At 41.6% G+C, this 25,683-nt stretch overlaps 1 protein-coding gene across 3 annotated transcripts in view; it reads right to left on the bottom strand.

Moving 5' to 3' along the window:
* The window catches only part of WNK3 (WNK lysine deficient protein kinase 3), a 464,585-nt gene that overhangs the window by 15,643 nt on the left and 423,259 nt on the right, over positions 1-25,683 (bottom strand). For all 3 annotated transcript variants that reach the window (XM_033921773.1, XM_033921790.1, XM_033921782.1), the window contains one exon: positions 22,464-22,666. In XM_033921773.1, the coding sequence (XP_033777664.1) occupies positions 22,464-22,666 (203 nt within the window). The remainder of the gene's footprint in view (positions 1-22,463; positions 22,667-25,683) is intronic.

Genomic DNA, 25,683 nt, shown 5'->3' with positions numbered 1-25,683 from the left:
GCATAAGGTTTGGAATTACGGTGAGATGGGACCAGGACCAGGACCAGGACTGGAATTTGCCACAGTCCCGATTCTCCATAATCATGTAGACAGTGTGGGGTTCTACAAGGGACTTCGTATTTAATAGCCCTATTCCAGGAAAAATGGATTGGAATAGATTCAGTGTTAATGATTGCACTAGCCCAATTTTTAAACCAGATTAAGTAATACATCCCAAAGGACAGTAAGTAACAAGTCAGTTTCGCCATTTCTAGTATGGGGTTTAGGATATACAGTCAAACTTCGGTTTGAAAGTAACCTGGTTTGTGAGTGTTTTGCAAGATGAGCAAAACATTCTTGCAAAATTTGTCTCGCAAACTGAGTGTTGACTCAATTTGCGAGCACCCCCCCGATAACTGGCATCGCTCCCCCTGCTTGCAAAGCCCCCCCCCCCCCGCTCGAATCGGCACCCCCTGCCCGAACAACTTGAAGACTGGAATTAACTTCAAACAGAGTATTGACCAGTTCGAATCTTTACTGTTCGTTTTCTAATTCTCCCTCTCACCGAGAATCTTGGCCTCGGGGGGGGACGTATCAAATCGAGTTTCCATCATTTCCTATGGGGAAACTCGCTTTGATATACGAGTATTTTGGTTTACGAGCATGCTTCTGGAACAAATTATGCTCGTAAACCAAGGTTCCACTGTAATTTTTATTAGAGTAAGTCTTAGAATGTAGAGTCTATTCGCTTCTTATATAAACGTGGTCAGGTTGAGTCTTAAAAGTTGAATAAAACAAATCGGCTTGTATGGCATATAATTGTGCCTACTCTTTAAAAACTTAAGGCCGGATTTAGTAAACTGCTCGATCGGGCCCACATGATGCGGGCAGGTCCGATGAATTCACAAAAAACAAATATGCAGATGGGGGGCGATCTGAGGAACGCCCCCCATCTGCCTGCCCAGATCGCTGGTGCGCGATCCGCAGACTATCTGTAGATGGTCTGCGCATGCCCGTCCGAGCCGGGGCCATTTTTTTTTTTTACTTTTCTGCACGCACCCTCCTGCTCTCCCCTTCCAAGCCCTGCTCTTGCCACCCAGACTCTCCTGCTCTCTGTCGCCTTCCCTGCAGTGCGAGCCCGCGGGTTTAAAGTGGGACTGCACTGCAGCATACAGCCCCTTTTTAAACCCGTGGGCTCAAACTGCAGGGAGGGCGGCAGAGAGTAGGAGCTTGGAGCAGAAAGTAGGGCTGGAAGATCGGAGCAGAGAGCAGGGATATGCGCCACACGTTTCATTTTTGGGGCAGAGAACAGGGCTGCAAGTTCGGGGCGAGCAGGCAGGAGACATGGGGCAGAGCAGGGCTGCAAGATCGGGGCGGGCAGGCAGGAGACACGGAGAAGAGCAGAGCTGGAGAGTCGGAAAGATGTTTTCGACTGGTCCCCAGCAATCACTTTTCAGGATGAGCGGAAAGCCCAGTCGAATCGCAAAATTTGTTTAGTGAATTGCATCCCTGCCTACTTTGCATGTAGTTCCCTTCATTTGCATGCGTGGATTGTAATCGAATTGCTACACAGGTTAGTGAATTGTGCAGGAGGGAAATCTAGTCGCAAAGTGCTTGCAAACCGATCGATACACGATCGGTTTGCTTAGTGAATCTAGCCCAAATGGCTAGCACAAAGGGCTAGATTCACTAAGCAAATCGATCTTGTATCGATCGGTTTGCAAGCACTTTGTGACCAGATTTCTCTCCTGCCAACTCCCTCCTGCCATCGGCGATTCAAAAAAAAAAACCCCAAAAACAAAAACATGCTGCCCCCCATCCCGCACCAATATGGCAGGAGGGATGCCAACTTTCCCTCCTGCCACGCCCCCCTCCCCCAAGGTCCTCGCCCCCCTCCCCCCTGACTGGCACAGCCCCAAAAAGTTGGGAGCAGGAGGGGTGCTCAGTCCCTCCTGCTCCGTAGCTCTCCCACCCCACCCGCTGACCGGCCCACCTGTGGCCCCCCCAGTATCTCTATGTTGGGAGCATGACGGGTGCTCAGTCCCTTCTGCTCCTCCAGGTCCAGCGATGCTGGGGCCTTAGGCCCCGCCCTGGTGCATTATGTGATGCACAGGAAGGAGCCTAAGGCCCTGAGTGGCTGAGGCGCCTCGGGTTCCTCTCCACTTGGGAGGGGCATGAGGCACCTGAGCCAATCAGGGACTTCCTTAGGGCTGAGCCTAAGGAAGTCCCTGATTGGCTCAGGCGCCTCAGGCCTCTCCCAAGGGAGGAGGAACCCGAGGCGCCTCAGCCAATCAAGGTATTAAGCCCCTTCCCATGCATCACATGATGCACCGGAGTGTGGCTTAAGGCCGCTATTGCACAGTGGCCCGTGGGGGAGCAGGAGGATTTTGCGTTTCTCCTGCTCCCGAAGATTGAGGCCTAGGCGCAGAGAGACCGGGCACCCCCTCCTGCTTCTGAAGAGGAGCCTTGCCCTAAGGAGCAGGAGGGACCGGGCACCCCTCCTGCTCCCAACAATTTAAAAGGTATGGGGGACGGGTGGGACGGGCCTGACTTGGGGTGGGACAGTTGTGGGTGAGGCGGTGGGGCCAGTCAGGATTGATTCAGGGGGGTGTTGGGCTGGGGAGTCAGACTACTGCAGACTCTCCTGCCTGCCCCGTTCTCTCCTTCTCTCTGCCGCCAATGTGCCTAAAAAGCACTAAAATAACTAACTTCCCAATGGGCCACTGGATCCAAGATGGTGTTTTGAACAGACGCTAGGCAGTGAGCTCCGTGCTAGCACTGTTTCACAAGCCCTCTTTCCCTTTACCTGCTTTGTGCGGCTTGTCTACTTGTGTCTGCTGGCGTTTGAGTTTTTCCTGCGGGCCTCGAGCGGTGCTGCGGGACCAAGCACAGAAGAGCCCCGAATTGGGAAGAGGAAGGGAACTACTTAGTCAATTCCTCCGGTTGCTGGGAGTTCCAAGATCTTGGTGCAGACAACGCTGGACGGAGGGTTCTCTCGTCACCCCAAGGAGATGCCCCCCCCCAATGCTGGGCTCGGCAAACCTTAGTGACGATCGGGTTTCCTTAAGGGGTGAAGTCCTGTCCAACCAGGAAGCAGCCCTGCAGAGAGAATGGCTGAACAGCTTACCCTGGAAGGTGGATTGCTGTCTAGCCCCGGAGGAGCAGTGAGAGGATAAGTAATGGAGGAAGAAGTACCCACTGGAGCCCAGACATCGGCACTCAAAGCAGAGGCAGGGAAAACTATTGTGAGTAACATCATTCACTTTGGACAATTGACTAAGCTAGCAGTTGTGAATTTAGAGGAACTGTGGAGGGTTATAGAAATCATGGACTCTAACCTCCAGAAGGCGATGATTAAGTACAGGCGGACTGTCTCTCTGTCAGCTCTCAGGTTGGGGCCAATGAGGAAAAGTTAAAGGAACAAGCAGGGAGAAACAAGATGGTGTTTTGGTAGTCAGATGCTGGGTTTGTAGCTCCTGTCTGAACTGACTTTTTCCTAAAACTACAGATGGCAGTAGGGCTCCCAGTGAGTAGGAGGATCAAATAAAAAAATCCAGAGTGGATTCCTTCTGCATATGGCTCGCGGCCATGGGAAGATAACCAGTTTGTCCAGAATGACACATCCATTGCACTGGAATAGACACTGCCAAAGTAAATCTGATCATTATATTGGAACCCTTATACTGAACCTCCTCTTCAAAATACAATCCTTGAAAGGCTTTTTTTTTTAAAACATAAGCTAACATTCTTAGGCCAGGATGTTCAAAAAAGGCATTAAAAAGCAACTGTCTGCTAACACAGCCATTTTGATAGCGGGTCATTTTTAAAAAAATCACACATGCAAATGAGGTCGGCGGATAGCAATGAAGATTCACTAAATTTAAATGCGTCGAGTCGCTGGTGATAGTGATTGGCACATGCGCAGAATATACAAGGAAAGAGGTGAATGTGCGCGTGTCCTGGGAAAGCAATGTAATGCAATGAGCACATGCTTTGATTAAGCATAAAATATGCTTGGGTCTGACATATCTTTTCTTCAGGACAACATGGACAGTGCAAAGATATGAACCACCATCCATATTTAACACAAAACATGAGCAGCTTATAAATGCTTCTAAACCACGGGCGTTCGAATTTTGAACCATGGCAAAAATCTCAGCATTCTTTGTGAGGTTTCCCTGCCGTAAAGCATCAATAGCACTGTAAAGCATCATCCAGTATAGAAAACATGTGAGTTACAAACACTTTTCAGGGGCGGTGTGTCAATCATAGGCATGGCATAGCTATTGGATGAAAAGAGGGGAAAAGCAACAATGGCTTTTAACAAGCACAGATAAAACATGCCTTTCTTTCCCAAAAACTACTATAATTCAGGTAAATCTTGTAATTTCTTTTTAATGTAAAATTTTATCATGACCCATAGCCAGAAACACTCCAGAACTGTGCTTTTACTACTCCCCTAAAAAATATATACATTTTATTTTTTTCATTAACCACAGTGAAAATACATGCCACAAAAATGGACTTTTCACAGTACTGGCACTGTACCGGCACCCCCGGACTAGTCGCTGTTTTTTGTTGTTAAAAGCCAAAGCTGGTCATAGAAAATGCCTCGGCAATTTTTTAAAGAATCCACCAGTACGCTCATTTCAATGTTGAAGAGCCCATTTGCATGTCATTATCAGAAACTGCTAGAAACCTTGCTAAAGACAGATAATCCGTTTTGATAATCCGCCGCTAAAATGTGTGCAAGCTAAACCGTCAGAAAACAGTTTAGTGATGGCGTTAAAGTTTCGAGAATCTGGGCCTTAGTGTCTGCTCTGGAGTTGAACCTATATTTTCATAAGACTAGATTACAAGGTTGGTTTTTTGTTAACATACAGTGTTTACCTTCCCTCCTGTTTTTGAGAGTTTTCTTTGATGGAATTTAGAAAGAGAAAGGCTGCAGTTGGAGTGAGAGAGAGAATTGAGAGCTAGAAGCACTAAAGTCAGTGATCATCACTAAACCAGTTTTGACTGCTTTATTGACAATCGCATTTGCCGACCCGATGCACAAAATGAATGCCCATTTTCCAATCCGGCCAAGCAAATTAGCTATTTCATGTTAAAAACCCAATACAAACTACCCAATTATGTAAAAATTTTGAGAGTGACATTGGATCGATCCCTGACTTTAGATGAACATACGGATGCATTGGTTAGAAAATGCTTCTCGGTATTGTGGAAACTAAGATCTATCAGAAAATATTTTGATGCTGTATCATTCCATTTATTGATTCAATCATCCATTCTAAGTATGCTTGACTACTGTAATATCATTTACTTGGGAACTTTTAAGAAAACTCTTCAACGACTTCGAGTTATTAAAACTCGGCTGTTAGATTGATTTTTGGTTTGAAAAAAATGGGAACATATAAGTCCCTATTATCAAAAATTGCACTAGTTGCCCCTGGAAGCAAGAGTTCTGTCCAAATTCTCTTGTCTTTGTTTTAAATCAAATCAATATTTGGGCTGGCCCCTACGTATCTGGTCTCTCATTTTAGACTGAACTGTTCTAACAGGCCTACTCATGGAATTCACATGTTCACTTATCTTACAATAAAGGCCTGTCGATATAAAAGATTCTTAGATAGAACTCTTGCTTTCCAGGCGGGTAACTGAATGAATGGTTGGGTAATATTATTACGCATTCCTCATCCTACTTCAGTTTAAGAAAATGAGTAAAAACAAAATTATTTAATCGATTTGTAAGTTAAGGTTTTACTATTTTTTTACTTTCACATTGTATGTACGTACTGATGATTTTATATTGTGTTTTATTCCCTGATTGTCCAGCACTTCTTGTTGTAAATCACCTCGAATTATTATGGCTTTGGTGGTATATAAGAAAAAATTATTATTATGATGATGTACTAAAAACGCTTGGCAATGCACAAAAACAAGCACATATGTATCCATTTTTTTAAAAAAAAGGAAAATAAAAGGTTTCCTGCCTCGAACAGCTGAGTGACAGAAACTGCTTCAGGGCTTACACTGCCTCTCAGCTGTTTGGGCTTCCCCTGCTGGCTCTGCACATGAGTGAGAGTAGCTCTCACAGTGATCAATCGGACAGGAGAGACGGGGATTGCAACAAACCTTCACATGAATCATTTGCATGCAAAATTTTTTGTGCATCAATAGCTCTTTTAGAATCGGCCAAAAATCGGATCGGAGCAGACCCACGCAGTCTTACTGATCTTGTTTAGTGCATCTAGCTCTGAGGCAGCTGCAACCTGAGAAAGGAAAAGACAGGAAGGGATTTCATGCTTTATTGTGGGAGAATTCCTATGCAAAACACTACACAATGCAGAATTTTGCAGAATTTTAAAATATGTACAGAATTATCAATTTTTTTTGCACAGAATTCTGCCAGCTACTGTGGCAGCAAACTCCATAATGACACTTTTCCCAATCAGCTTGTCCTTTGCAAGAAATGTGTCATCTCAAAGTATAAATTCATACAGCGGTGGTGATTACATATTACAAGGAAAACAAACATCTGCGACCTTCTATATAATGGGAAAACCAAGAGGAAAATAAAGATTAGAATTATAGAACATCGCAGCTGTATCTTAAGACAAGTAGTATCCGCCCCATTAGTCACTCATTGGATAGAAATGGATCACACCATTGACAATCTTTATTTTTTTGTTTTCAAAACATTTAAACCACGACAGAGGGGAGGTGATATTAATCAGTTACTTTTACAATCAGAGCAGAGGGCGATTTTCAAAATGAAACATAGAAAAATGACGGCAGAAAAGGGCCAAAGCCCATCAAGTCTGCCCACTCTAGTGACCCTTCGCCTTGATTTTGTTCACCACCCCCTGCCTTTACATCATTAGAGATCCCACTTGAATATCCCATTTATTTTTAAAATCTGCCACGCTGTTGGCCTCAATCACCTGCAATGGGAGTTCGCTCCAATGATTGACCACCCTCTCGGTGAAGAAATACTTTCTGAAGTCACCATGAAATTTTCCTCCCATGATTTTCAGCGGATGCCCTCTGGTGGACGAAGGTCCTATAAGACGGAAGATATCCTCTTCCACCTCGATACGGCCCGTGATATATTTAAATGTCTCAATCATGTCCCCTCTCTCTCTTCGTTCTTCAAGTGAGTACAGCTGCAATTTATTCAGCCTTACTTCATACGGAAGATCCTTGAGCCCCGAGACCATCCTGGTGGCCATCTGCTGAACTGACTCAATTCTCAGCACATCTTTCCGGTAATATGATCTCCAGAATTGAACACAATATTCCAAATGAGGTCTCACCATGGATCTGTACAGTGGCATTATGACTTCTGGCATCCTGCTGATAAAACCTCTACGGATGCAACCCATCATTTGCTTTGCCTTGGAGGAAGCCTTTTCCACTTGATTGGCAGTTTTCATGTCATCACTAATGATTACTCCTAAATCCCGTTCTTCCATGGTCCTAGTTAAGGTCTCACCATTTAACGTGTAAGTCCTGCACAGATTTCTTTTACCCAGGTGCATCACTTTACATTTTTTAGCATTGAAGTTGAGCTGCCAAGTCGATGACCATTGTTCCAATAGTAGTAGGTCCTGCGTCATACTGTCAGGCATAGTGCTTTTACCTACTATGTTGCACAGTAATTCCTGCAGGCCTTAATCAGGATATAGATTATATCTCTTTTCTTTGAACATTAATATATTTATTCTAAACTGGTTTTATATTAAGTTAATTTCTAAGTGATAAAATATAATACATTTTTATATGTATACTTTATCTGACATTTATTATGACCCTCATGCCATTGTGGCTCTTTAGCTTTCTTGTTCATCACATTTTATAACCACATAACCTTTTAATGCCTACTGTACAATGATTCTTTTATGTATGATAATTTAATTCATCATGTTCATGTGGAATTGAATTTCATTAAGTGGCTTGATATGTCATTCAATCTATATGTCTCCATGGATTTTGCATTTTAATGTCTATTGAGAATTCAGTAATGATTTTTATGTATGTTTTTAATTACTTTTTATGAATCATTGATTATTATTATGATATTTCTATTTTAATGTGTTTATAAGTTTTTCATACACAATTGTTTCTAACTTTCTTTGATGTTAAGCATTTTTATATATGTTCAATGTGAACTAAGCCATGCCAAAAACCAATCATTTGCTTTTATAGTATAGGACACATTCCTTGAAAATCTTTCTCTATATATAACTGCTTTTAGAGTGTTAAGGCAGATATTCCACATAGAATCATTATGCATATTTATGATATTTATACTTTTAATATGCATATTTATACTCACATTCATATATATATATACACACATATCCATATTTGCATATTTATGTTTCTATATGCATATTCATATCTTTATTTGTAATTCATTAAAATCATGTCATTTATTCTGTTCCTGATGTAGGCAGATATAATGTATGGAAAATCTTAATCTTTTTTATATTTGAAATCTTTCATCTTTTTATATAAAGTTCATTTATCAAAGTCCTTCACTGATATGTTTAAAAACATATTCTTAATATGTGTTCATGCTTTTTTACATTGCACTTGACTAAATTTCATTCATTTCAGCAATTCACATTTCTTCTCCTCTCCTGTTATATGGAATGTTCCATTAATTAGGGTCCGTTTTTATTTTTGTAATGCAATTCATAGTCTTCTTTGATGTTTATCCTTTTTCTAGTAATCCTTCTTTTTTCTATCGATCCACCTAACTTTTAACTTTGAAACAATTCACTTTATTTATTTATTCGATTTTTTAGCCTGTCCTCCCAAAAGAGCCCAGAACGGGTTACAATGAATATATTGGTGCATTAAAATTATAAGTAAGATAGGTACTTAGAAATTCACTTACTTAGAAATTCACTTACTTCAGTTCTGTTAGCTTCCTTTTTCCCCCCTCTTTCTTTTTGTTTTGTGGCACAATCCACCAATCAGATTGCATATTTAATTGCTCCTCCTTCAATGCACTCCCTTTCCATTGCAAATGCAAGCAGTGTCTCACTTCCGGTTCACCACACAATTGGTAAGTGCTTCTCACACGTTTTTTACTTTGGTTCTTATTTTGGTTTCTGCTTCTGTTCTATTTAAACCTGCACAGCTCTTTTACACTGCATTTTTCAAGGATGTCATGGGTCTTTGATGATTTCTTCTAGATTTTGTTTTTCTCAGCTTTCATTTTTCCTCTTAACTTTTACTGGATGTCTTCCATATTGTTTACTGGATGACTCTCTTTTGGTTTTTTCCTCTGGCTTTTTCTTTTTCTCTTAATTAGCAATATTCAGCTATGTATTTTTATATCCCTTATATTTTTTTTTTAGTGTTATTTAGTAATGTGCAGCATAGTTCCTTTTCTGAGCCCATCCCCCACTATCACTTTTCTGTGGCTCCTTCTCATCATTTTTCTTTCAATCACAGCTCACTGGGTATGCTAACTTGTATGGATTTTGACCTGTTAGTTTTTCAATTAGGTTTTCAATTTAGCCTCTTTATTGGAAGATCTCACCCTCTCTTTTTTACTGCATGGCCCCCTTCTTTCTATCATCTATCATCTGTATCTGTTTTTGGGTTTTAAAATATTCTACATAGCTTTTTAAAAACATTCTATATGGCTTTGCTAATATGTTTAATCTTAAACTTGGGTTTTAACTTCTGAAATTTTAAATTCAATATTATTTTAGTTTCCCACGTACTCACCTTTATAGGACCCCCAGGGTATGTATTCCTCATTCATTTTTTGTCCTATATAGTTCCCTTTGTGTCTTTCTAGCTTGTTTAAACACAAGTATTCACTGATCATTTGTTTAGCATGGTCTTCGCACGTCCACCATTTTTATAATACAATTAAGTTTTTCACTTCACTCTGCATTTAGCATAGATCCAAATATTTTCTGTTTTCACATTTTTATGACATTTATCACCTTTTTCACCAACTCATTTTTATTAGTGCCATTTACATCACTGTGTCCTTTATCACATATCTTTCATACTCTTTGCATGTCAGATATCATTCACAGTTTCACATTTTATCACCACTACTATTCATAACTTACATGCATTCTTAATGTACCCCTCATTATTTATAGGACCCCTGAAGAAGACTTTTTGTTGAAACGCGGACCGTGTTGGGTCCTGTATCCCTAGCGGACTAGGTCCTTTAAGGCTCTTATGTGGATGATTTACTTTTATGTGGATGGAATTATTTTATGTGGATGATTTTAGTGTACCTTTGGAACTTTGATACTTTCATATAAAGTCCATTTGGGAACATCGTCACTCCACAGAGTTTTTTTGGTTTTCTCTGGATTTTCTTCTTTGTGGATATTTTGGGGTCAATTCCTTTTGTTTTTTGAAAGGAGAAAAAAGCCACAGGAGTCTCAGTGTATCCAGTCTAATACACTGTTGTGGAACCAGTATCATTCATCGGCAAAAAACCTCCTATATTACTTTTCCTTATGCTGCTTTTCCTTTGCTCAATGAATTCACTTAAGGCTGAATACTTCAATATGCAAACATAGCATGCACATACTTATCTCTATTATTCCAACAGGAGGCCAGTTTCACTAATTGCTTTGTTAGGGGATTGTAGGTGCTGCAACTCTTCGAATCAAACTTCTCAATTTATTCCTTTCTCAGCCATGAGCCCCAAGACTTGTTGATAGTTCTACACCAATGGAGCAGCCATGTACAGAAGACAGGAAATCTGAGAGAAGAGCTGCTGTCAGCATGCCTCTAGTAGATAAACATGGCCGACTGCTGTGTCTAATAAGACATCCATATACTCCAGGGACTGTGTCGGCTTCAAATGGCTCCTCCTGTAAATTACAAGCAAGGTCAGGTCATGCAGGAGTCGGAGAACCTGATCCAGTCTTCTGACCCTTGGAAAATGAGGGAGTTCTGAGCAGCCAGTCATCTAAGTAAAGATGGGCCTGTAAACCCATCCTGCGTAGGTAAGCAGACACTAACACCATCACCTTGGTGTATGTGCGAGGGGCCATCATTAGGCAAAGAGGAAGAACTGAAAAATGAAAATGAATTTCCAGCACATGAAATATGAGAAACTTTCTGTGACCCAGTAAAATGGGAATGTGCAAGTAGGCCTCTGTGAGATCCAGAGAGGCTAGGAACTACCCCCTGGGCAACCGCCGCTATGATGACACTAACCGTCTATTAGTGATAGGAAGAAATGCAAAAGTGGCATTGTGTGAATCAAAAGTTAAGGGGAGGAAGCTGATAAAGAAAAGGCCAAATTGCTTATATTTCTGCTCTGTGTTCATGGCTGAAGCACCAGGAGCGGGACTGCAGAAGACAAATATGAATAGGGATGGAAGAGTAATAGACCCTGATTGATTTTCAGAGGGTTGTGTTTGTGAGGAGCTAGCTAAAAAAAGGTAGACAAAGCAATGGGGCCGGATGGTGTACATCCTAGGGTGCTGAAAGAACTTAGGGAAGTTCTGGTAGCTCCGCTGACTGACCTTTTCAATGAGTCTCTAGAGTCAGGAGTGGTACCGGAGGACTGGCGAAGGGCGGATGTGGTCCCTCTCCACAAAAGTGGAAGTAAGGAAGAAGTAGGGAATTAGAGGCCAGTAAGGCTGACTTCTGTGGTAAGCAAATTAATGGAAACACTTTTAAAACAGAGAATGGTCATATTTCTGGAATCCTGTGGATTACAGGACCGGAGGCAACATGGATTCACTAGAGGTAGGTCTTGTCAGACAAATCTGATCAATTTCTTTGACTGGGTGACCAGAGAATTGGATAAAGTATGTGCGCTAGATGTGGTATATTTAGATTTTAGCAAAGCCTTTGACAGTGTTCCACACAGACGTCTAATAAATAAACTGAGTGTCCTCAGGATGGGTCCCAAAGTGACGGGCTAGGTCAAGAACTGGTTGAGTGGAAGGCGACAGAAGTTAGTGATCAATGGAGATTGCTCTGAGGAAAGGGATGTTACCGGTGGTTCTGTTCTTGGGCCTATTCTTTTCAAAAAACTTTTCAATCAGTTCTTTTATATCTGTCCCATGGTCAGACCATTTTTTAATTCCATTAACCTATTTTTCTCCTACAGTTAAAAATGAGACTGCTAGTAAAATTATCAAATTTAGAGATTTTAAAACATTATCCGCTAATCAACTAGCTGAAAACTTCCATTTTACACCTTCAAACTCTAAATCTATCACTCTAGATGATTATTTATTATTATGGAATGAGAATATACAACTTTTACTTGACAAAGTAGCTCCATTTCATACTAAATATATTTCAGCTAGAAAATGTTCTAATCCTTGGTTTACTGCAGAACTCATATTGATTAAAAAACAAATGAGATCCCTTGAGCGCTGTTGGAGAAAAAACAAAACTCACTCTAATTTAGAAAAATTTAAAATTTACTCCAATCTGTACAAAGAAAAAATAAATCAAGCAAAAAGGAAATATTACTCTGATCAAATTTTAAAAGCTAGAAATGTTTCTACTCTATTTAAAATATTAAAAACAGTTACTCCATCTTCAAAAAAACCAGACCATTCTTCAAGCCAGTTACCAACAGCACAGGAACTTGCAACCTATTTTGTTGATAAAATTAAAAATATTAGAGAAAAATTTGGAGTTACTAATGAGTCTATACCTAATCAATTTGATACAGCAACTTCCTCAGTGCTATCTGCAAAATGTTCACAATTTCATCTCCCTTCTCTGGAAGAATTAAAATATTTAATCAAAACAATCAACAGTAAGGGTACACGAAACGAATCTATCCCGCCATTTATCCTTAAACAACATTTTGATTTTTTCGGACCCCTAATACTTTTTTTGATCAATGAAAGTCTACAGCACAGCACAATGCCATCGGCCTGGAAAACTTCTACTATTCATCCCATTGTCAAAGATCAAAAAATAGGCATCGAAGAGAAATCAAATTATAGGCCAATTGCCAATATCCCATTTCTTGCAAAGATAACAGAGAAAATTGTTTTTAATCAAATATCAAACTTTATAGAACAAACAAATATTCTACATCCTAACCAAACCGGTTTCTGGCAACACCATTCCACCGAACATTCCCTAATAGGTATGACATCATCTATACTATACCACCTGGATCACCACTCTTCTGTCCTTCTGATTTCACTAGACCTTTCAGCAGCATTCGACACAGTTGATCATAATCTTTTATTAAATAGATTACAATTTATTGGCATTTCCGAGCAAGTTCTTCTTTGGTTTAGGTCCTATTTTGATAATCGAACTTCTATAGTCTCTTTTAATGATTTTATTTCTTCGAGTTTCTCCAGCTCCTATGGCATTCCTCAAGGTTCTATCCTATCTCCTCTCCTGTTCAATATTTTCCTCTCTCCCCTTATGACTCTCTGTCAATCTATTGGTTTCTCAGTATTCGCTTATGCTGATGATGTACAACTCTTACACCCCCTTGACCCTAATAATCTGTCAGAAATTGCCACCATTAATGAAAAACTTAAACAGATTCATCTATGGTTGGACCAAAACAGATTGTCCTTAAACATTAATAAAACCAACACTTTACTCTTTCCCTGGAAAGAAAATCACAAAATAGCGGTTTCTATTAATATACAAGGAGTTACACTCAAACAAGTAAATAAAATCCGGACACTAGGTATCATTTTAGATGAAAATCTTACTTATCATGACCACATTAGCTATGTGGTCAAGAATACTTTCTACAGGTTACGTCAAATCCGCTCTATTTCAAAATTCCTCTGTCCCAAATCTTTAAATACATTAATTCATTCATTGATTATTTCAAAAATTGACTACTGTAATGCTTTATTCAAAGGAATGGCCCAAAAAGAAATTAGAAGATTACAAATTATCCAAAACACTTCCATCAAATTAATTATGGGGGCCAAAAAGTTTGATCATGTCACCCCGTTACTTCAAAAGGCACATTTACTCCCTGTGGCACACCGCATTCTTTATAAATTATCTTTACTCACCTTTAAATCATTGCTATACAAAACTCCATCATTTATTTACAAAGTTTTAATTCCATATTCTTCTCAAAAAACTTTAAGATCAAATGAACAACTTTTATTGGTTATTCCCACCCTTAAAATGATTAATACACGAAGGCAATATATTTTTACCGTTACAGCACCACAAACTTGGAACTCTCTCCCACTTTACTTAAGACAGGAGAAAAATTTTGATAAATTTAAAAGCCAACTTAAGAACTTTCTTTTTAAAGACGCTTTCAATATCTAATTGAAATGCCAATTGCTCTTTATAGCTGCCGTTCATTTTGTTCAATTGTGTATTATACTCCCAATAAACTATTTTGTTTTCCCTTTCCCTTTGTATATTATCCTTAAATGTTCTTCCTTTCCTATCATAAAATGTATTTCGTTCCCTTCTATCCTAGTGTTTCCTGTTGTAATTTGTCTGTTTTTAAAAGATTTTTATATTTTTTATATATTCTTGTTATTGTTTACCTTATATTTATAGTTTATGTACATCGCTTAGTAACTGTGATAGGCGATCAATCAAATAACGAATAAACTTGAAACTTAACATTTTTATACACATTATTGCTGAAGGGTTGTCAGGTAAAATTTGCCTCTTTGCGGATGATACGAAAATCTGCAATAGAGCAGACACGCTGGATGGTGTGAATAACATGAAGAAAGGTCTGGTGAAGCTTGAAGAATGGTCTGAAATTTGGCAGCTAAAATTTAATGCTAAGAAATGCAAGGTCATGCATTTGGGCCGCAAAAACCCGAGGGAATAGTACAGATTAGGGAGTGAAGAGCTTATGTGCACAACGGAAGAGCAGAACTTGGGTGTAATTGTATGTGATGATTTTAAGGTGACCAAACAGGTTGAAAAGGTGTCGGCGAAAGCTAGGATGCTAGGTTGCATAGGGAGAGGTATGGCTAGTAGGAAAAAAGAGGTATTGATGCCCCTATATAAGACTTTGGTGAGACCTCATTTAGAATATTGTGTACAATTCTGGAGGCTGCACCTTCAAAAAGATATAAAAAGGATGGAGTCAGTCCAGAAGAAGGCTACTAAAATGGTATGTGGTCTTCATCATAAGGCGTATGGGGACAGACTTAAAGATCTCAATCTGTATACTTTGGAGGAAAGGCGGGAAAGGGGAAATATGATAGACATTTAAATACCTATGTAGTGTAAATGCGCATGAGTTGAGTCTTTAATTTGAAAGGAAACTCTGCAATGAGAGGGCATAGGATGAAGTTAAGAGGTGGTAGGCTCCGGAGTAATCTAAGGAAATACTTTTTTACAGAAAGGGTGGTAGAAGCATGGAACAGTCTCCCAGAAGAGACTGTGTCTGAATTCAAAAGGGCCTGGGATAGGCACGTGGGATCTCTTAGAGAGAGAAAGAGATAATGGTTACTGCGGATGGGCAAACTAGATGGACCATTTGGACTTTATCTGCCATCATGTTTCTGTTTTTCCAAGCAGAAGTGTGGCACTATGCGTGCAGCATTCATGGGTATAAGGTCCAGGATGGATCTTAAAAATCATCAGAGTCTTTCTGACGGCCAATGAAGTATATGGAGTATCTGACTTAGTCTGAGTCATTGGGCAGGACAGGCTTTATGGTCTGAATGTCTAACAATTGCTGGACTGTGGCTTGTGCCTTAACAGCCCCGTCTGGGTGTCTCGCAGGAGAATTCACAAATCAGTCCGTCAAAGGCCAGCCAAATTCCAGCTGGTATTTGAACAGGAATATGTGCAAGACCCACTGGTCGAACAAAATGTGGGATCAGGCCTTTAGGAATGCAGAGAGTCTGCCCCTTAAATGCAGGCAGGCAGCCCTTGACCTGGCATCAATGTGACTCTGTGGCCGAGGGAGGTGCTCGGACAATGGACTAGTTACACTGGGTCGCAAGAATCTCTGCCTGGAGCCATGAAATTAGACCTCCCTGAGCCCCTAGAGGTCCTGTGTTTGCTATCAGGCAAGATTTTTAGGTGCCTGTCCACCACAGAATTCATAAGATTATCCAGGCTTTTGCCACACAACAACTGCCCCTTAAAGGGAAGCCTAGCAAGAGTAGCTTTCAAGGTAGAATCACCAGCCCACTTACTGATCCAGAACATCTTGCGACCTAATAAGCAGACGCCGTACCCAGGACCCGAAGAAAGTCATACAGGGTGTCAACCACAGAATCCATACCAGATAACAAAAGTTGCTGAGGCTGTTTGACCATCTCAGACTCTAAAGTGCACAGTTTAAATAAACAAGCGCGAGTGACAAAAGATGCTGCTGAGGCTGCCTAGACTCCCATAGCCACTACCTCAAATAGCCTCCTGAGGACAACATCAAGTCGGCAGTCCTGCATGCCATTAAGCAGTATGCCACCTTCAAAAGGGAGGTGCACTTTGTGGCCTAAGCCACCAGGGAATCCATTCTGGGCTGACTTAAAAGCAGCAGACATTCTTGTGCCATAGGATATAAATGGGACATGGCTCTTGCTGCTTTGAGAGCTCCCTCCGGAGCATCCCACTGATCCAAAATGAGGAAGTTAATGGCTAGATGCCAGGGAAATGCTGTGGACTGAGGTCTCACTCCACACATGAAATAAGAGGAGGTAGACAGAGCTGGCTGTCCCAAATGGAACTCATGCAGGGACTCCGAGATAAGAACCAGTAAGGCTGCAGACTGAAAGAAATGCAGAACCGAAGGACCATCCCCTGGTCAGAAGCTAGAGCAGGATCCTGAAAGTCAGCATACGTTCCACATCCCTCGAATATAAGGGATCCACAAAATGAGCATTTTCATCAGTATCTGCATGAGAAAGGTCTCCCAATCTGGAATAGCGACAGACTGTTAAGACAACGTGCTCTGTGTGGCAAAACAGCTCTGAGATAAGCCAAAGGTGGAGCTAGATTGTGCAAGAGAAGCATGGCTCTCAGGAGAGGCATTCTACAAAACTTTCCTAACGTCCAAGAAATTCTCCAGATCCTGGAGCGTAGAAGCACCCCCAGATGACTCAATCAAGTGTTTCTTGGGCTTCGGGGTAACCGCGACCTTTATGATGGGTCTTTCAGTTTTACCGGGCCCCAAAAATATAAAAAGCTGCCCCAACAGGCTGGCTGCCCATTTTGTCTCTTGCTTAATCAGAAAAAAGGCTAAGCCTGGCACTCCTGCCTCTCCCAGTTGTGCCAAGCAGCATATGGTACAAGGATGCTCCCGAGGCGCAAATTTTGCACAATCCTGACATGTATTCAAGTTATCAGAGTCCAAGGACTCCATCCCAACAATTTTTGAGGTAAAAATTGCAGTTTTGGAAGTGCAGGAAACTTTTGAAAAAAGATTGCTAAAATCAAACATGGCCACCATTACAATTTACGCACCAAAAACACTATCTTAAACCCTTAATGAAAGCACAAAAATAGTGATTTTAGGATTTTAGAGGTGGGGGGCATAGGGGAACATGTAGCAACCTTTAGATTTGCAAATTTCAGACCCCCCCCAAAAAAAAAAGAAAAATCACCTCATGGGCTATGACAGCCCTATTCACTGTGACCTGTGCTGGAAATGTGCTGCAGCTTGCTTCAGCTCTGAACAGTAGATGGAAAAAGAATTACTGCCTCAATCTGGAAATGCCTCCTCGATGATTATCTTTGGTTGCTGGTCAGATACAGAGTCTGACAGTTCCCCAATCCTGCAAACCAACGAATGTGCACTTCTGCAAGGGAAGATCGTGCCAAACAAACTTACTGCACTTCTTTGAGGGGGTAAACAAGTCAGTTGGACAAAGGGGAACCCGTAGACATCATTTACCTCGACTTCAAAAAGGCCTTTGACAAGGTACCCCATGAGCGGCTACTTAGGAAGCTGTGGAACCACGGGGTGGAAGGGAACATGCACAGATGGGTCAAACACTGGTTGGCAGGCAGAAGGCAGAGGGTTGGAGTGAAGGGTCATTACTCGAGCTGGAGGAAGGTCACGAGCGGGGTTCCGCAGGGGTCTGTACTCGGGCCGCTGCTGTTCAATGTATTTATCAATGACCTGGAAACGGGGATGAAGTGTGAAGTTATCAAATTTGCGGATGACACTAAACTCTGTAGAAGGGTTAGAAATGCGGAAGAGTGTGAGGACCTACAAAGGGACCTAAGAAAACTGGAGGAGTGAGCGAATAAATGGCAGATGGACTTCAATGTGGGGAAATGCAAGGTCATGCATTTAGAAAAAACCCGATGTTCAGCTACCAAATGGGGGGATTAGTGTTAGAGAGAAGTAGCCTTGAAAGAGATTTGGGTGTACTGGTGGACACAACAACGAAGTCAACAGCACAATGCGCAGCAGCCGCGAAGAAGGCAAACAGAATGTTGGGTATTATTAAGAAGGGTATTACGACCAGAACAAGAGAAGTCATACTGCCGTTGTATCGGGCAATGGTGCGCCCGCATCTGGAGTACTGTGTTCAGTATTGGTCACCGTACCTTAAGAAGGATATGGCAATACTTGAGAGGGTCCAGAGGAGAGCAACACGAATGATTAAGGGCATGGAAAACCTTTTATACGCTGAAAGATTGGAGAGACTGGGGCTCTTCTCCCTGGAAAAGAGGAGACTCAGAGGAGACATGATAGAGACCTACAAGATCATGAAGGGCATAGAGAGAGTAGAGAGGGACAGATTCTTCAAACTTTCAAAACATAAAAGAACAAGAGGGCATTCGGAAAAGTTGGAAGGAGACAGATTCAGAACGAATGCTAGGAAGTTTTTCTTCACCCAGCGTGTGGTGGACACCTGGAATGCGCTTCCAGAAGACGTAATAGGACAGAGTACGGTACTGGAGTTCAAGAAAGGATTGGACAATTTCCTGCTGGAAAAAGGGATAGAGGGGTATAGATAGAGGGCTACTGCTCAGGTCCTAGACCTGTTGGGCCACCGCGTGAGCGGACTGCTGGGCACGATGGACCTTGGGTCTGACCCAGTAGAGGCACTGCTTATGTTCTTATGCACTTAGAAAAAAAAAAAAGGGGGGGAAGGGAGTTTAAGAATGCAGCCGGTACTATGAAAGACACTGCTGAGCTTCCTAAGGGTGCCTAACAACCTGTGCTCAAACCCCTGCTTGGCAGTGGATGAGAAAAAAAAGTGGGGATGGCCCTCTACTCTAATTATACTTATGCAGGCTGGCTAACAGATACCACCAGGGATTGGCCTCTCAGCTGCAGACCGTAGCCTACCACTTTTTTCCACAGGCAGAGCTAAATGGGAAAGCTCAGATCACTGAAAAAATTCAGAAATATGCTGCATAGGGGCAAGATGGCATTCTGAGCAGAATCAGGGTTGAGAGCTCCCGTTCATTTGGTGATTTTGGTCTTTGAATTATACTTTTATAAAACTTCTTTGATGCCTAAAAGAAGGGGAAAACAGAGGGGTTTTCCTCCACCTACCTCTGGCTCTTCAACACAGAGACAGACTGTAATAACAGCGTTTACAGTCCAATCCTACTCACCGGGCACATCCGCTGCTGTGATTGGGGCAGAGCACAGCTTGGATGGTGAACCTTTGCTAAGCCCGCAAAGTCCGCACACCTTCCCCAAGCCTGGCAAAATATTGGGAGAGCAGACGATGCAGGAGGGCTTGCCGAGCATGGTGCGAACTGCACCCAAAATTGACCCGGAAGTGATTCCAGCGATGCCGACTCTTGGACAGGAGCTGTTGCACCTTGGGAGCTTGGGACCTGAGGGAACCAGCGTTGAGGAGGGTGAGGGAGCCCGGAGTTTGCTCTCTGGTGAGCTAGCCCAAGGGAATCTGGCAGCTATCTCCCCCCTCAAGCCACTGGAGAAACCACAGGCAGTGACTCTTGACTCCATCTGGACAGCGATTGAAAACCTGCACTCGGTCTGTACAAACTTTATTTCTATTACCTTAAAATCTTCATCCAGGATAACCCTTTAGCAGCAGAAGGTTGAACTTTCTAAATTAGAGAAATTAGCAATTGAGAATAAAAATTTGGTGACTAAACAAATGACTGATAAAATGATGTTTATGAGGAAGATAGAAAATCTGGAAAATCAACAAAAAAATTTTAATTTAAGCATTCTTAATTTTCCAATACCTAGATTTATGTCTCCACAGGAACTCTTTAAGAACTTTATGTTAACAGTTTTAAAAGTTCTGGAATTGAATCTTCCCCCGACGCAGAGAATTTATTTCAAATTATTTAGATCAATGCTGTCTTATTAAAATGTTTATTTTATTTTTATTTTTCCTCTAACTCTACTTTTCACTTCTCTATTACCCTCCAGGTACTTTAGTTAGATTGTGAGCCTTCGGGACAGTAAGGGAATTTTTCAAGTACCTTTCTTATTTCTAATCTTAATGTATATTTTCTGTAAACCGCTTAGAACTTAACGGATGTAGCGGTATATAAGAAATAAATTACATTACATTACATTATTACTTAAAGAATGTGCAAAAAGAAAAAGGGTTAGAAGCTGAAACTATGCAATTGGATGTATCTGTTATATTGCAATCTTCTGATATTGAAACACAGGGTTGGGCGACATTGTTAGTCTCGCTAGTTTTTTGCAGGATAAAGAAATGCTGTTGAAATTGTACTTTAATTTAAAGCAAGTCACCTTTTTAGGTGAAAAGATATATATATTTCCAAATGTCTCGAAATGGACACAATCCAGGAGGAAAGAATTTTTGTAATTTCGTTCTAAAGTGATTGCTATGGGGGCAACTTTTCAGTTAAGGTTTTCTTGTAAATGTTTTATTTCCTATCAAGGAAATAAATATATATTTTTTGAACCTGCCCAATTAGGTTTTTCTTGGAGAGTAAAGGTATTCTAATGCAGCCAGAACGAATCAAGTGTTTAGTGCGGTGTTTATTTAATAGTAGGTTAACATCTAAATACTGCTCTTTTGCTTTACTCGTTTAATTGTACTTATATCCCCTTTCCTCAGGGTGGGGGGGGGTTCTGTTTATGTCTTGCCTACCTCCTCGAATAGAGGACTATATGAGTTATATATTGCTTTGTACATTTTTCTTTAGTCAGTGTTGACTAAGTTATATGTATTTCAGTATTTCTTGTACCATTTTTGGTTGTATACAAATTATAAAGAAAGAAAGAAAAAAAAAGAAGAAATATGCTGCATAAAATAATGAGAGAGAACAGAAACACTCCTTCCGGTTCATGTGCAGAAGGGAAAAACTGCAGGTAGTAGCAAAACTCCCTGTGAAGTAGGAGAGAGTCAGAGAAATAATCCAGAGTCCTTCTGCAGATGGCTCACAGTCATTGGGAAAGAACCCACATGTCTAGAATGACTCATCTATTGCACTGGTAATGATATTAGTCCCACAACAGTGTATTATGCAGTCTTTAAACTAAATACATTGAGACTCCTGAGACATTTTCCTCCTTTTGACAGATGTTGGTTTTCCTATGCAATGTGTAATCTTCACCACTGTTTGAATTTAGATTGATTCTACATTTTTTTGGGGGGTGGGGAGGTGAATTCTCTCCAGTTTGTAATATCAAAGTTTGCCACCAAATATTCCATCAGTTTTTTTTTCTTGCTACTTTAAATTTTTATAGTAGCTCAAACTAGAAACAGCCTCTCTGAAAGCTATAGCACAAGTACTCTTCATTTATGGCAGGGGTGTCCAATCTGCAGCCCGAGGGCTACATGTGGCCCAGTGAAGTATTTTGTGTGGCCCCGGTCGAAGGCGATGCAGTGTTTTCCTCTGCTGCCCCCGGGTGTTTACTGCCTTACTGACTCCTTTCTCTGTCTTGCTGCAGCGTTTGCGTGGCCCCAGAAACATTTTTTTTCTGCCAATGCGGCCCAGGGAAACCAAAAGGTTGGACACCCCTGATTTATGGCTACTAGGCCCCCTCCCATGCAGCACAGCTACTATAGGGATCATCATTTTCTCAGGATTCTGATATTATTAACTACCTAAATCTAGCAACTAAGTATCACTACTGTACAATGGCAAGGACCACCACCCTTCCCCACAGGGATCAAGTCATTCTTTCTTTCCAACTTGCTATATCATTTTTAGCTGCAACAAGCAGAGCAAAGTGGTGTACAATCTACATATTGAAAAGAACTACAATATGATAGGACAGCCACATTAATAAACACAACCAACAATAATTAGAAAGTACCAAAAAGGAGAACAAAGGACCAGGGGAAGTGTAGGAGAGAAGGAAATAGGGAACCAGAGGTGATCAGCTGCTAGACAAACACCCGAATCATCCCAGAAAAGTCTGGCTGTATATGTAACCCAGTTTACTCTTTGTGGATACTATAAGGCTATACCTCAAAACACCTATAAACTCCTTGATAAATCAGAGAGAAGCAAGAAAGCCATGAAGGAGAACAAACTATCCGGGCGCTGACAATTTCCAAATCACATCCTCCAAATGACGAGAACAAACCAGAATCAAAACAGAAGACTTTTACCTCATATGCTTTATTCCAGCATTCTGTTTCCAGCCGGCTTTGATTCTGCTTTATCTGATTGAGGCTTGGTTTCAAGAGGGAACTGCCTGTTGTTTCTTTGGCCCAGTCATCCACCAGTTTGTGGAGATCATCAGTGAACATGCCTTTCTTGCTGCTTGAGGTTTGCTGACAGGAGTCCATACTGTTCCCAAAGCAACCATGATCTGATGAGAAGAGAGAGAGTGATAATATAATAATGGGTTTGGGGGAAGGAGTGGCAGGGCAGCAAGAGTCTCAGTCTATACCAACTATTCACACAGGGGACCAGGTCAATGAGCCCCTGCCCCTTTTTCACTGATTTTTTACATGGGGGCAGAAATAAGGGACAGAAGCAAGAATTAAGAGACCAAGAACGTTAAGCCAACTCATCCTTGACCAGAGACCCCTAATCACAAAAAAAAAGCATTAATGATAGGGAAATATCTACTAATGGGCACAGTATGCATATGGATAGGGAAAGCTGTTCTGAAACTGAATGTTTGTCATGACTCCCTCAGTGGTTCTCCAGTGTAATCCCATCATTTCGTGACAGATAGCCTTTGCAACATGTGATTTTAGAGTGGTACTCCCTTCATTACATTAGATTAGACCAGGGGTGCCCACACTTTTTGGGCTTGCGAGCTACTTTTAAAATGACCAAGTCAAAATCATCTACCAATAATGAAATTTTTTTTAAAAACCCCACAAAGCACACTGAAAGGCAGAGAAAATATTAATTATCATTCATATTCTGGAAGAGGTCACGGCAGATGACTCTATGCAATGTCACCTCAATAACAACCATACAAAAATAGACAAATATACTCCCTCCCTTTTTACTGAACCACACTAGCAGTTTTTAGCACAGGGAGTTGCGCTGAATGCCCCATGCTGCTCTCAATGCTCATAGGTTCCCTGCGCTAAAAAACATCTCCCTAAAAGAAAAAAGAAGACTTCAAATTATTCAGAATACAGCCATAAAACTAATCCATAACGCTAAAAAATATGATCACGTCACACCACTCCTGATTGACTCACACTGGCTTCCCATTAGTCACCGCATCTCCTTTAAGGTCATGTTCTTAACATTCAAAACTTTAACTTACAACGAACCTCAATTTATAGCCAGTAAGTTAACACCTCACAACTCCACGCGACCTCTTAGATCTTCCTCCCAGAATCTTTTAACTATACCATTCCTAAAAATAATTGGTACAAGGAGATCCGATATGTTTTCAGTAATGGGCCCCCAATGGTGGAACTCCCTACCACAATATATTAAAAATGAAAAAGACCCCACCTCTTTTAAAAATATCTAAAAACCCATCTTTTTAAAGATGCTTTTAACATTTAAATTTTAGAATTGTTTTTTTATACTTAGATTTTTACAATTCCCCCGTCCCCTTTTGTTTTTCCCTTTTTTGTTTTTTCTTCAATATGAAAAACTTGTAACTTTCCCCCTCTCCTCCCAACTCAAGTTTGTCTTGTTGTTACATATTTATCATTTGGATTTTTGTTAAATATGTGTCATTTGATCTGTCCTTATTTGTATTTTTAATTTATGATTTTGTACATTGCTTAGCAAATCGATTAAGCGATTAATCAAATATTAATAAACTTGAACTTGATTGTGGTTTAGTAAAAGGGAACCATAGTGCAAAATATAGACAGCAGATATAAATTCTCAAAACGGACACATTTTGATCACTAAATTGAAAATAAAATCATTTTTCCTACCTTTGTTGTTTGGTGTTTTCATGAGTCTCTGGTTGCACTTTCTTCTTCTGACTGTGCATCCAATCTTTCTTCCCTTCTTTCAGCCTCCTGTATGTTTCTTCTCCTCCAGACCTCATTCTCTCCCCCAACTTTTTCTTTCTGTTTCCTTGTCTCCCTTTCTATCCGTCTCCCTGTTCCCCCTTCTTTCTGTCTCCTTGCCTGCCCCCTTTCTTTCCTTCTCCCTACCCTCCCCCAAGCCACTCGGTTTTCCGCTATCAGGGAACAGCCCCCAAGCCACCGCCGCCCCAAGCTCTCCCTGCAAAAGCGTTGTGCTGACCAGCATTCTGCTCCCCGACGTCAATTATGACGTAGGAGAGGAAGTTCAGGGCCAACCAGGCATTTCTCCCCATTCCATCCAGCCTGAGCCCCATCTCTCCTTGATCCAGCATTTCCCTTCTGTGTCTGTCAGAATTACCATTCCACCTATTTTCCAGCATCACCCTTCTTTGTGTCCATCTCACCTATATCCCTATCTCACCACTTTTTCAGAATCTTCATTTGTCTCTGTCCTTGTTTTCACCCCATGTTCACCATTTGCCCTTTCAATGTCTTTATCTCCCCTCCCCTTTTTCAGCATTACTTCTATGTCTCTATTTCACCTCCTCTTCATGTCCCCTCTGTATCTCTATCCTTATTCAGTAGGTCCTGCTTACCCTTTCTCTTCTTTGTGTCACTATCTCCATTTTCAGCTTTCCGCCCTTTTCTTGTAGCCAGAATTTTTCCACCCTCCCTCCACTCCGGCCCAGCCCGGTATGAAATATTTCCTTTTGTTTCCCTCCCCTCTCTCTTCTCCTCCCTCACCCACAAGTCCTGCATCTAGCCCTCTCCCTTCCACCTGCATCTAGCCACACACCCTGCCCTGCGGCCCTCTTCAGCAACGGTGGTCAAGACAGGCTGCCGACATCGAGGCCTTCCCTCTGCGAGTCCCGCTTTGTAGAAAAAGGAAGTTGAAACAAGTGGGACTTGCAGAGGGTAGGCCCCGACGTCAGAAGCTTGCATCAATCGCTGCTGCTGAGTTGCCGAAGAGAGCTGCGGAGCAGGGGATGTGGCCAGATGCAAGTAGAAGGGAGAGGGCCAGATAGGAAGGCTGTAGAAGCTCTAGAGCATGACACCGGCCCCCAGCCAGGATTTCTTTTTCAGGCTGCTGCCGCCACCGCCGCCCCCTCCCCTCCACCGAAATGACAAAAAAACAGATTAAACTGGATGCCTGGCGTTGTCGTCTTTGACGTTGGGGAGAGGAAGGCTGATCGGCCGGTAGATCGGGATGGCAACCCAAGTCTATCACGGGATGGGCTCCGCGATCGACTCATGTTGCCTTCCCAATCTACCGGTCAATCGCGATCAACGTATTGGGCACCCCTGGATTAGACTGTTATTTCAGAGACAGATGACTAGAGGGTCTCCCTCCTATTTCCAGTGGCTGTTT

Source organism: Geotrypetes seraphini, chromosome 1, assembly GCF_902459505.1.
Source record: "Geotrypetes seraphini chromosome 1, aGeoSer1.1, whole genome shotgun sequence".
Taxonomy (NCBI): domain Eukaryota; kingdom Metazoa; phylum Chordata; class Amphibia; order Gymnophiona; family Dermophiidae; genus Geotrypetes; species Geotrypetes seraphini.
This window is presented reverse-complemented; position numbering and strand designations above follow the sequence as displayed.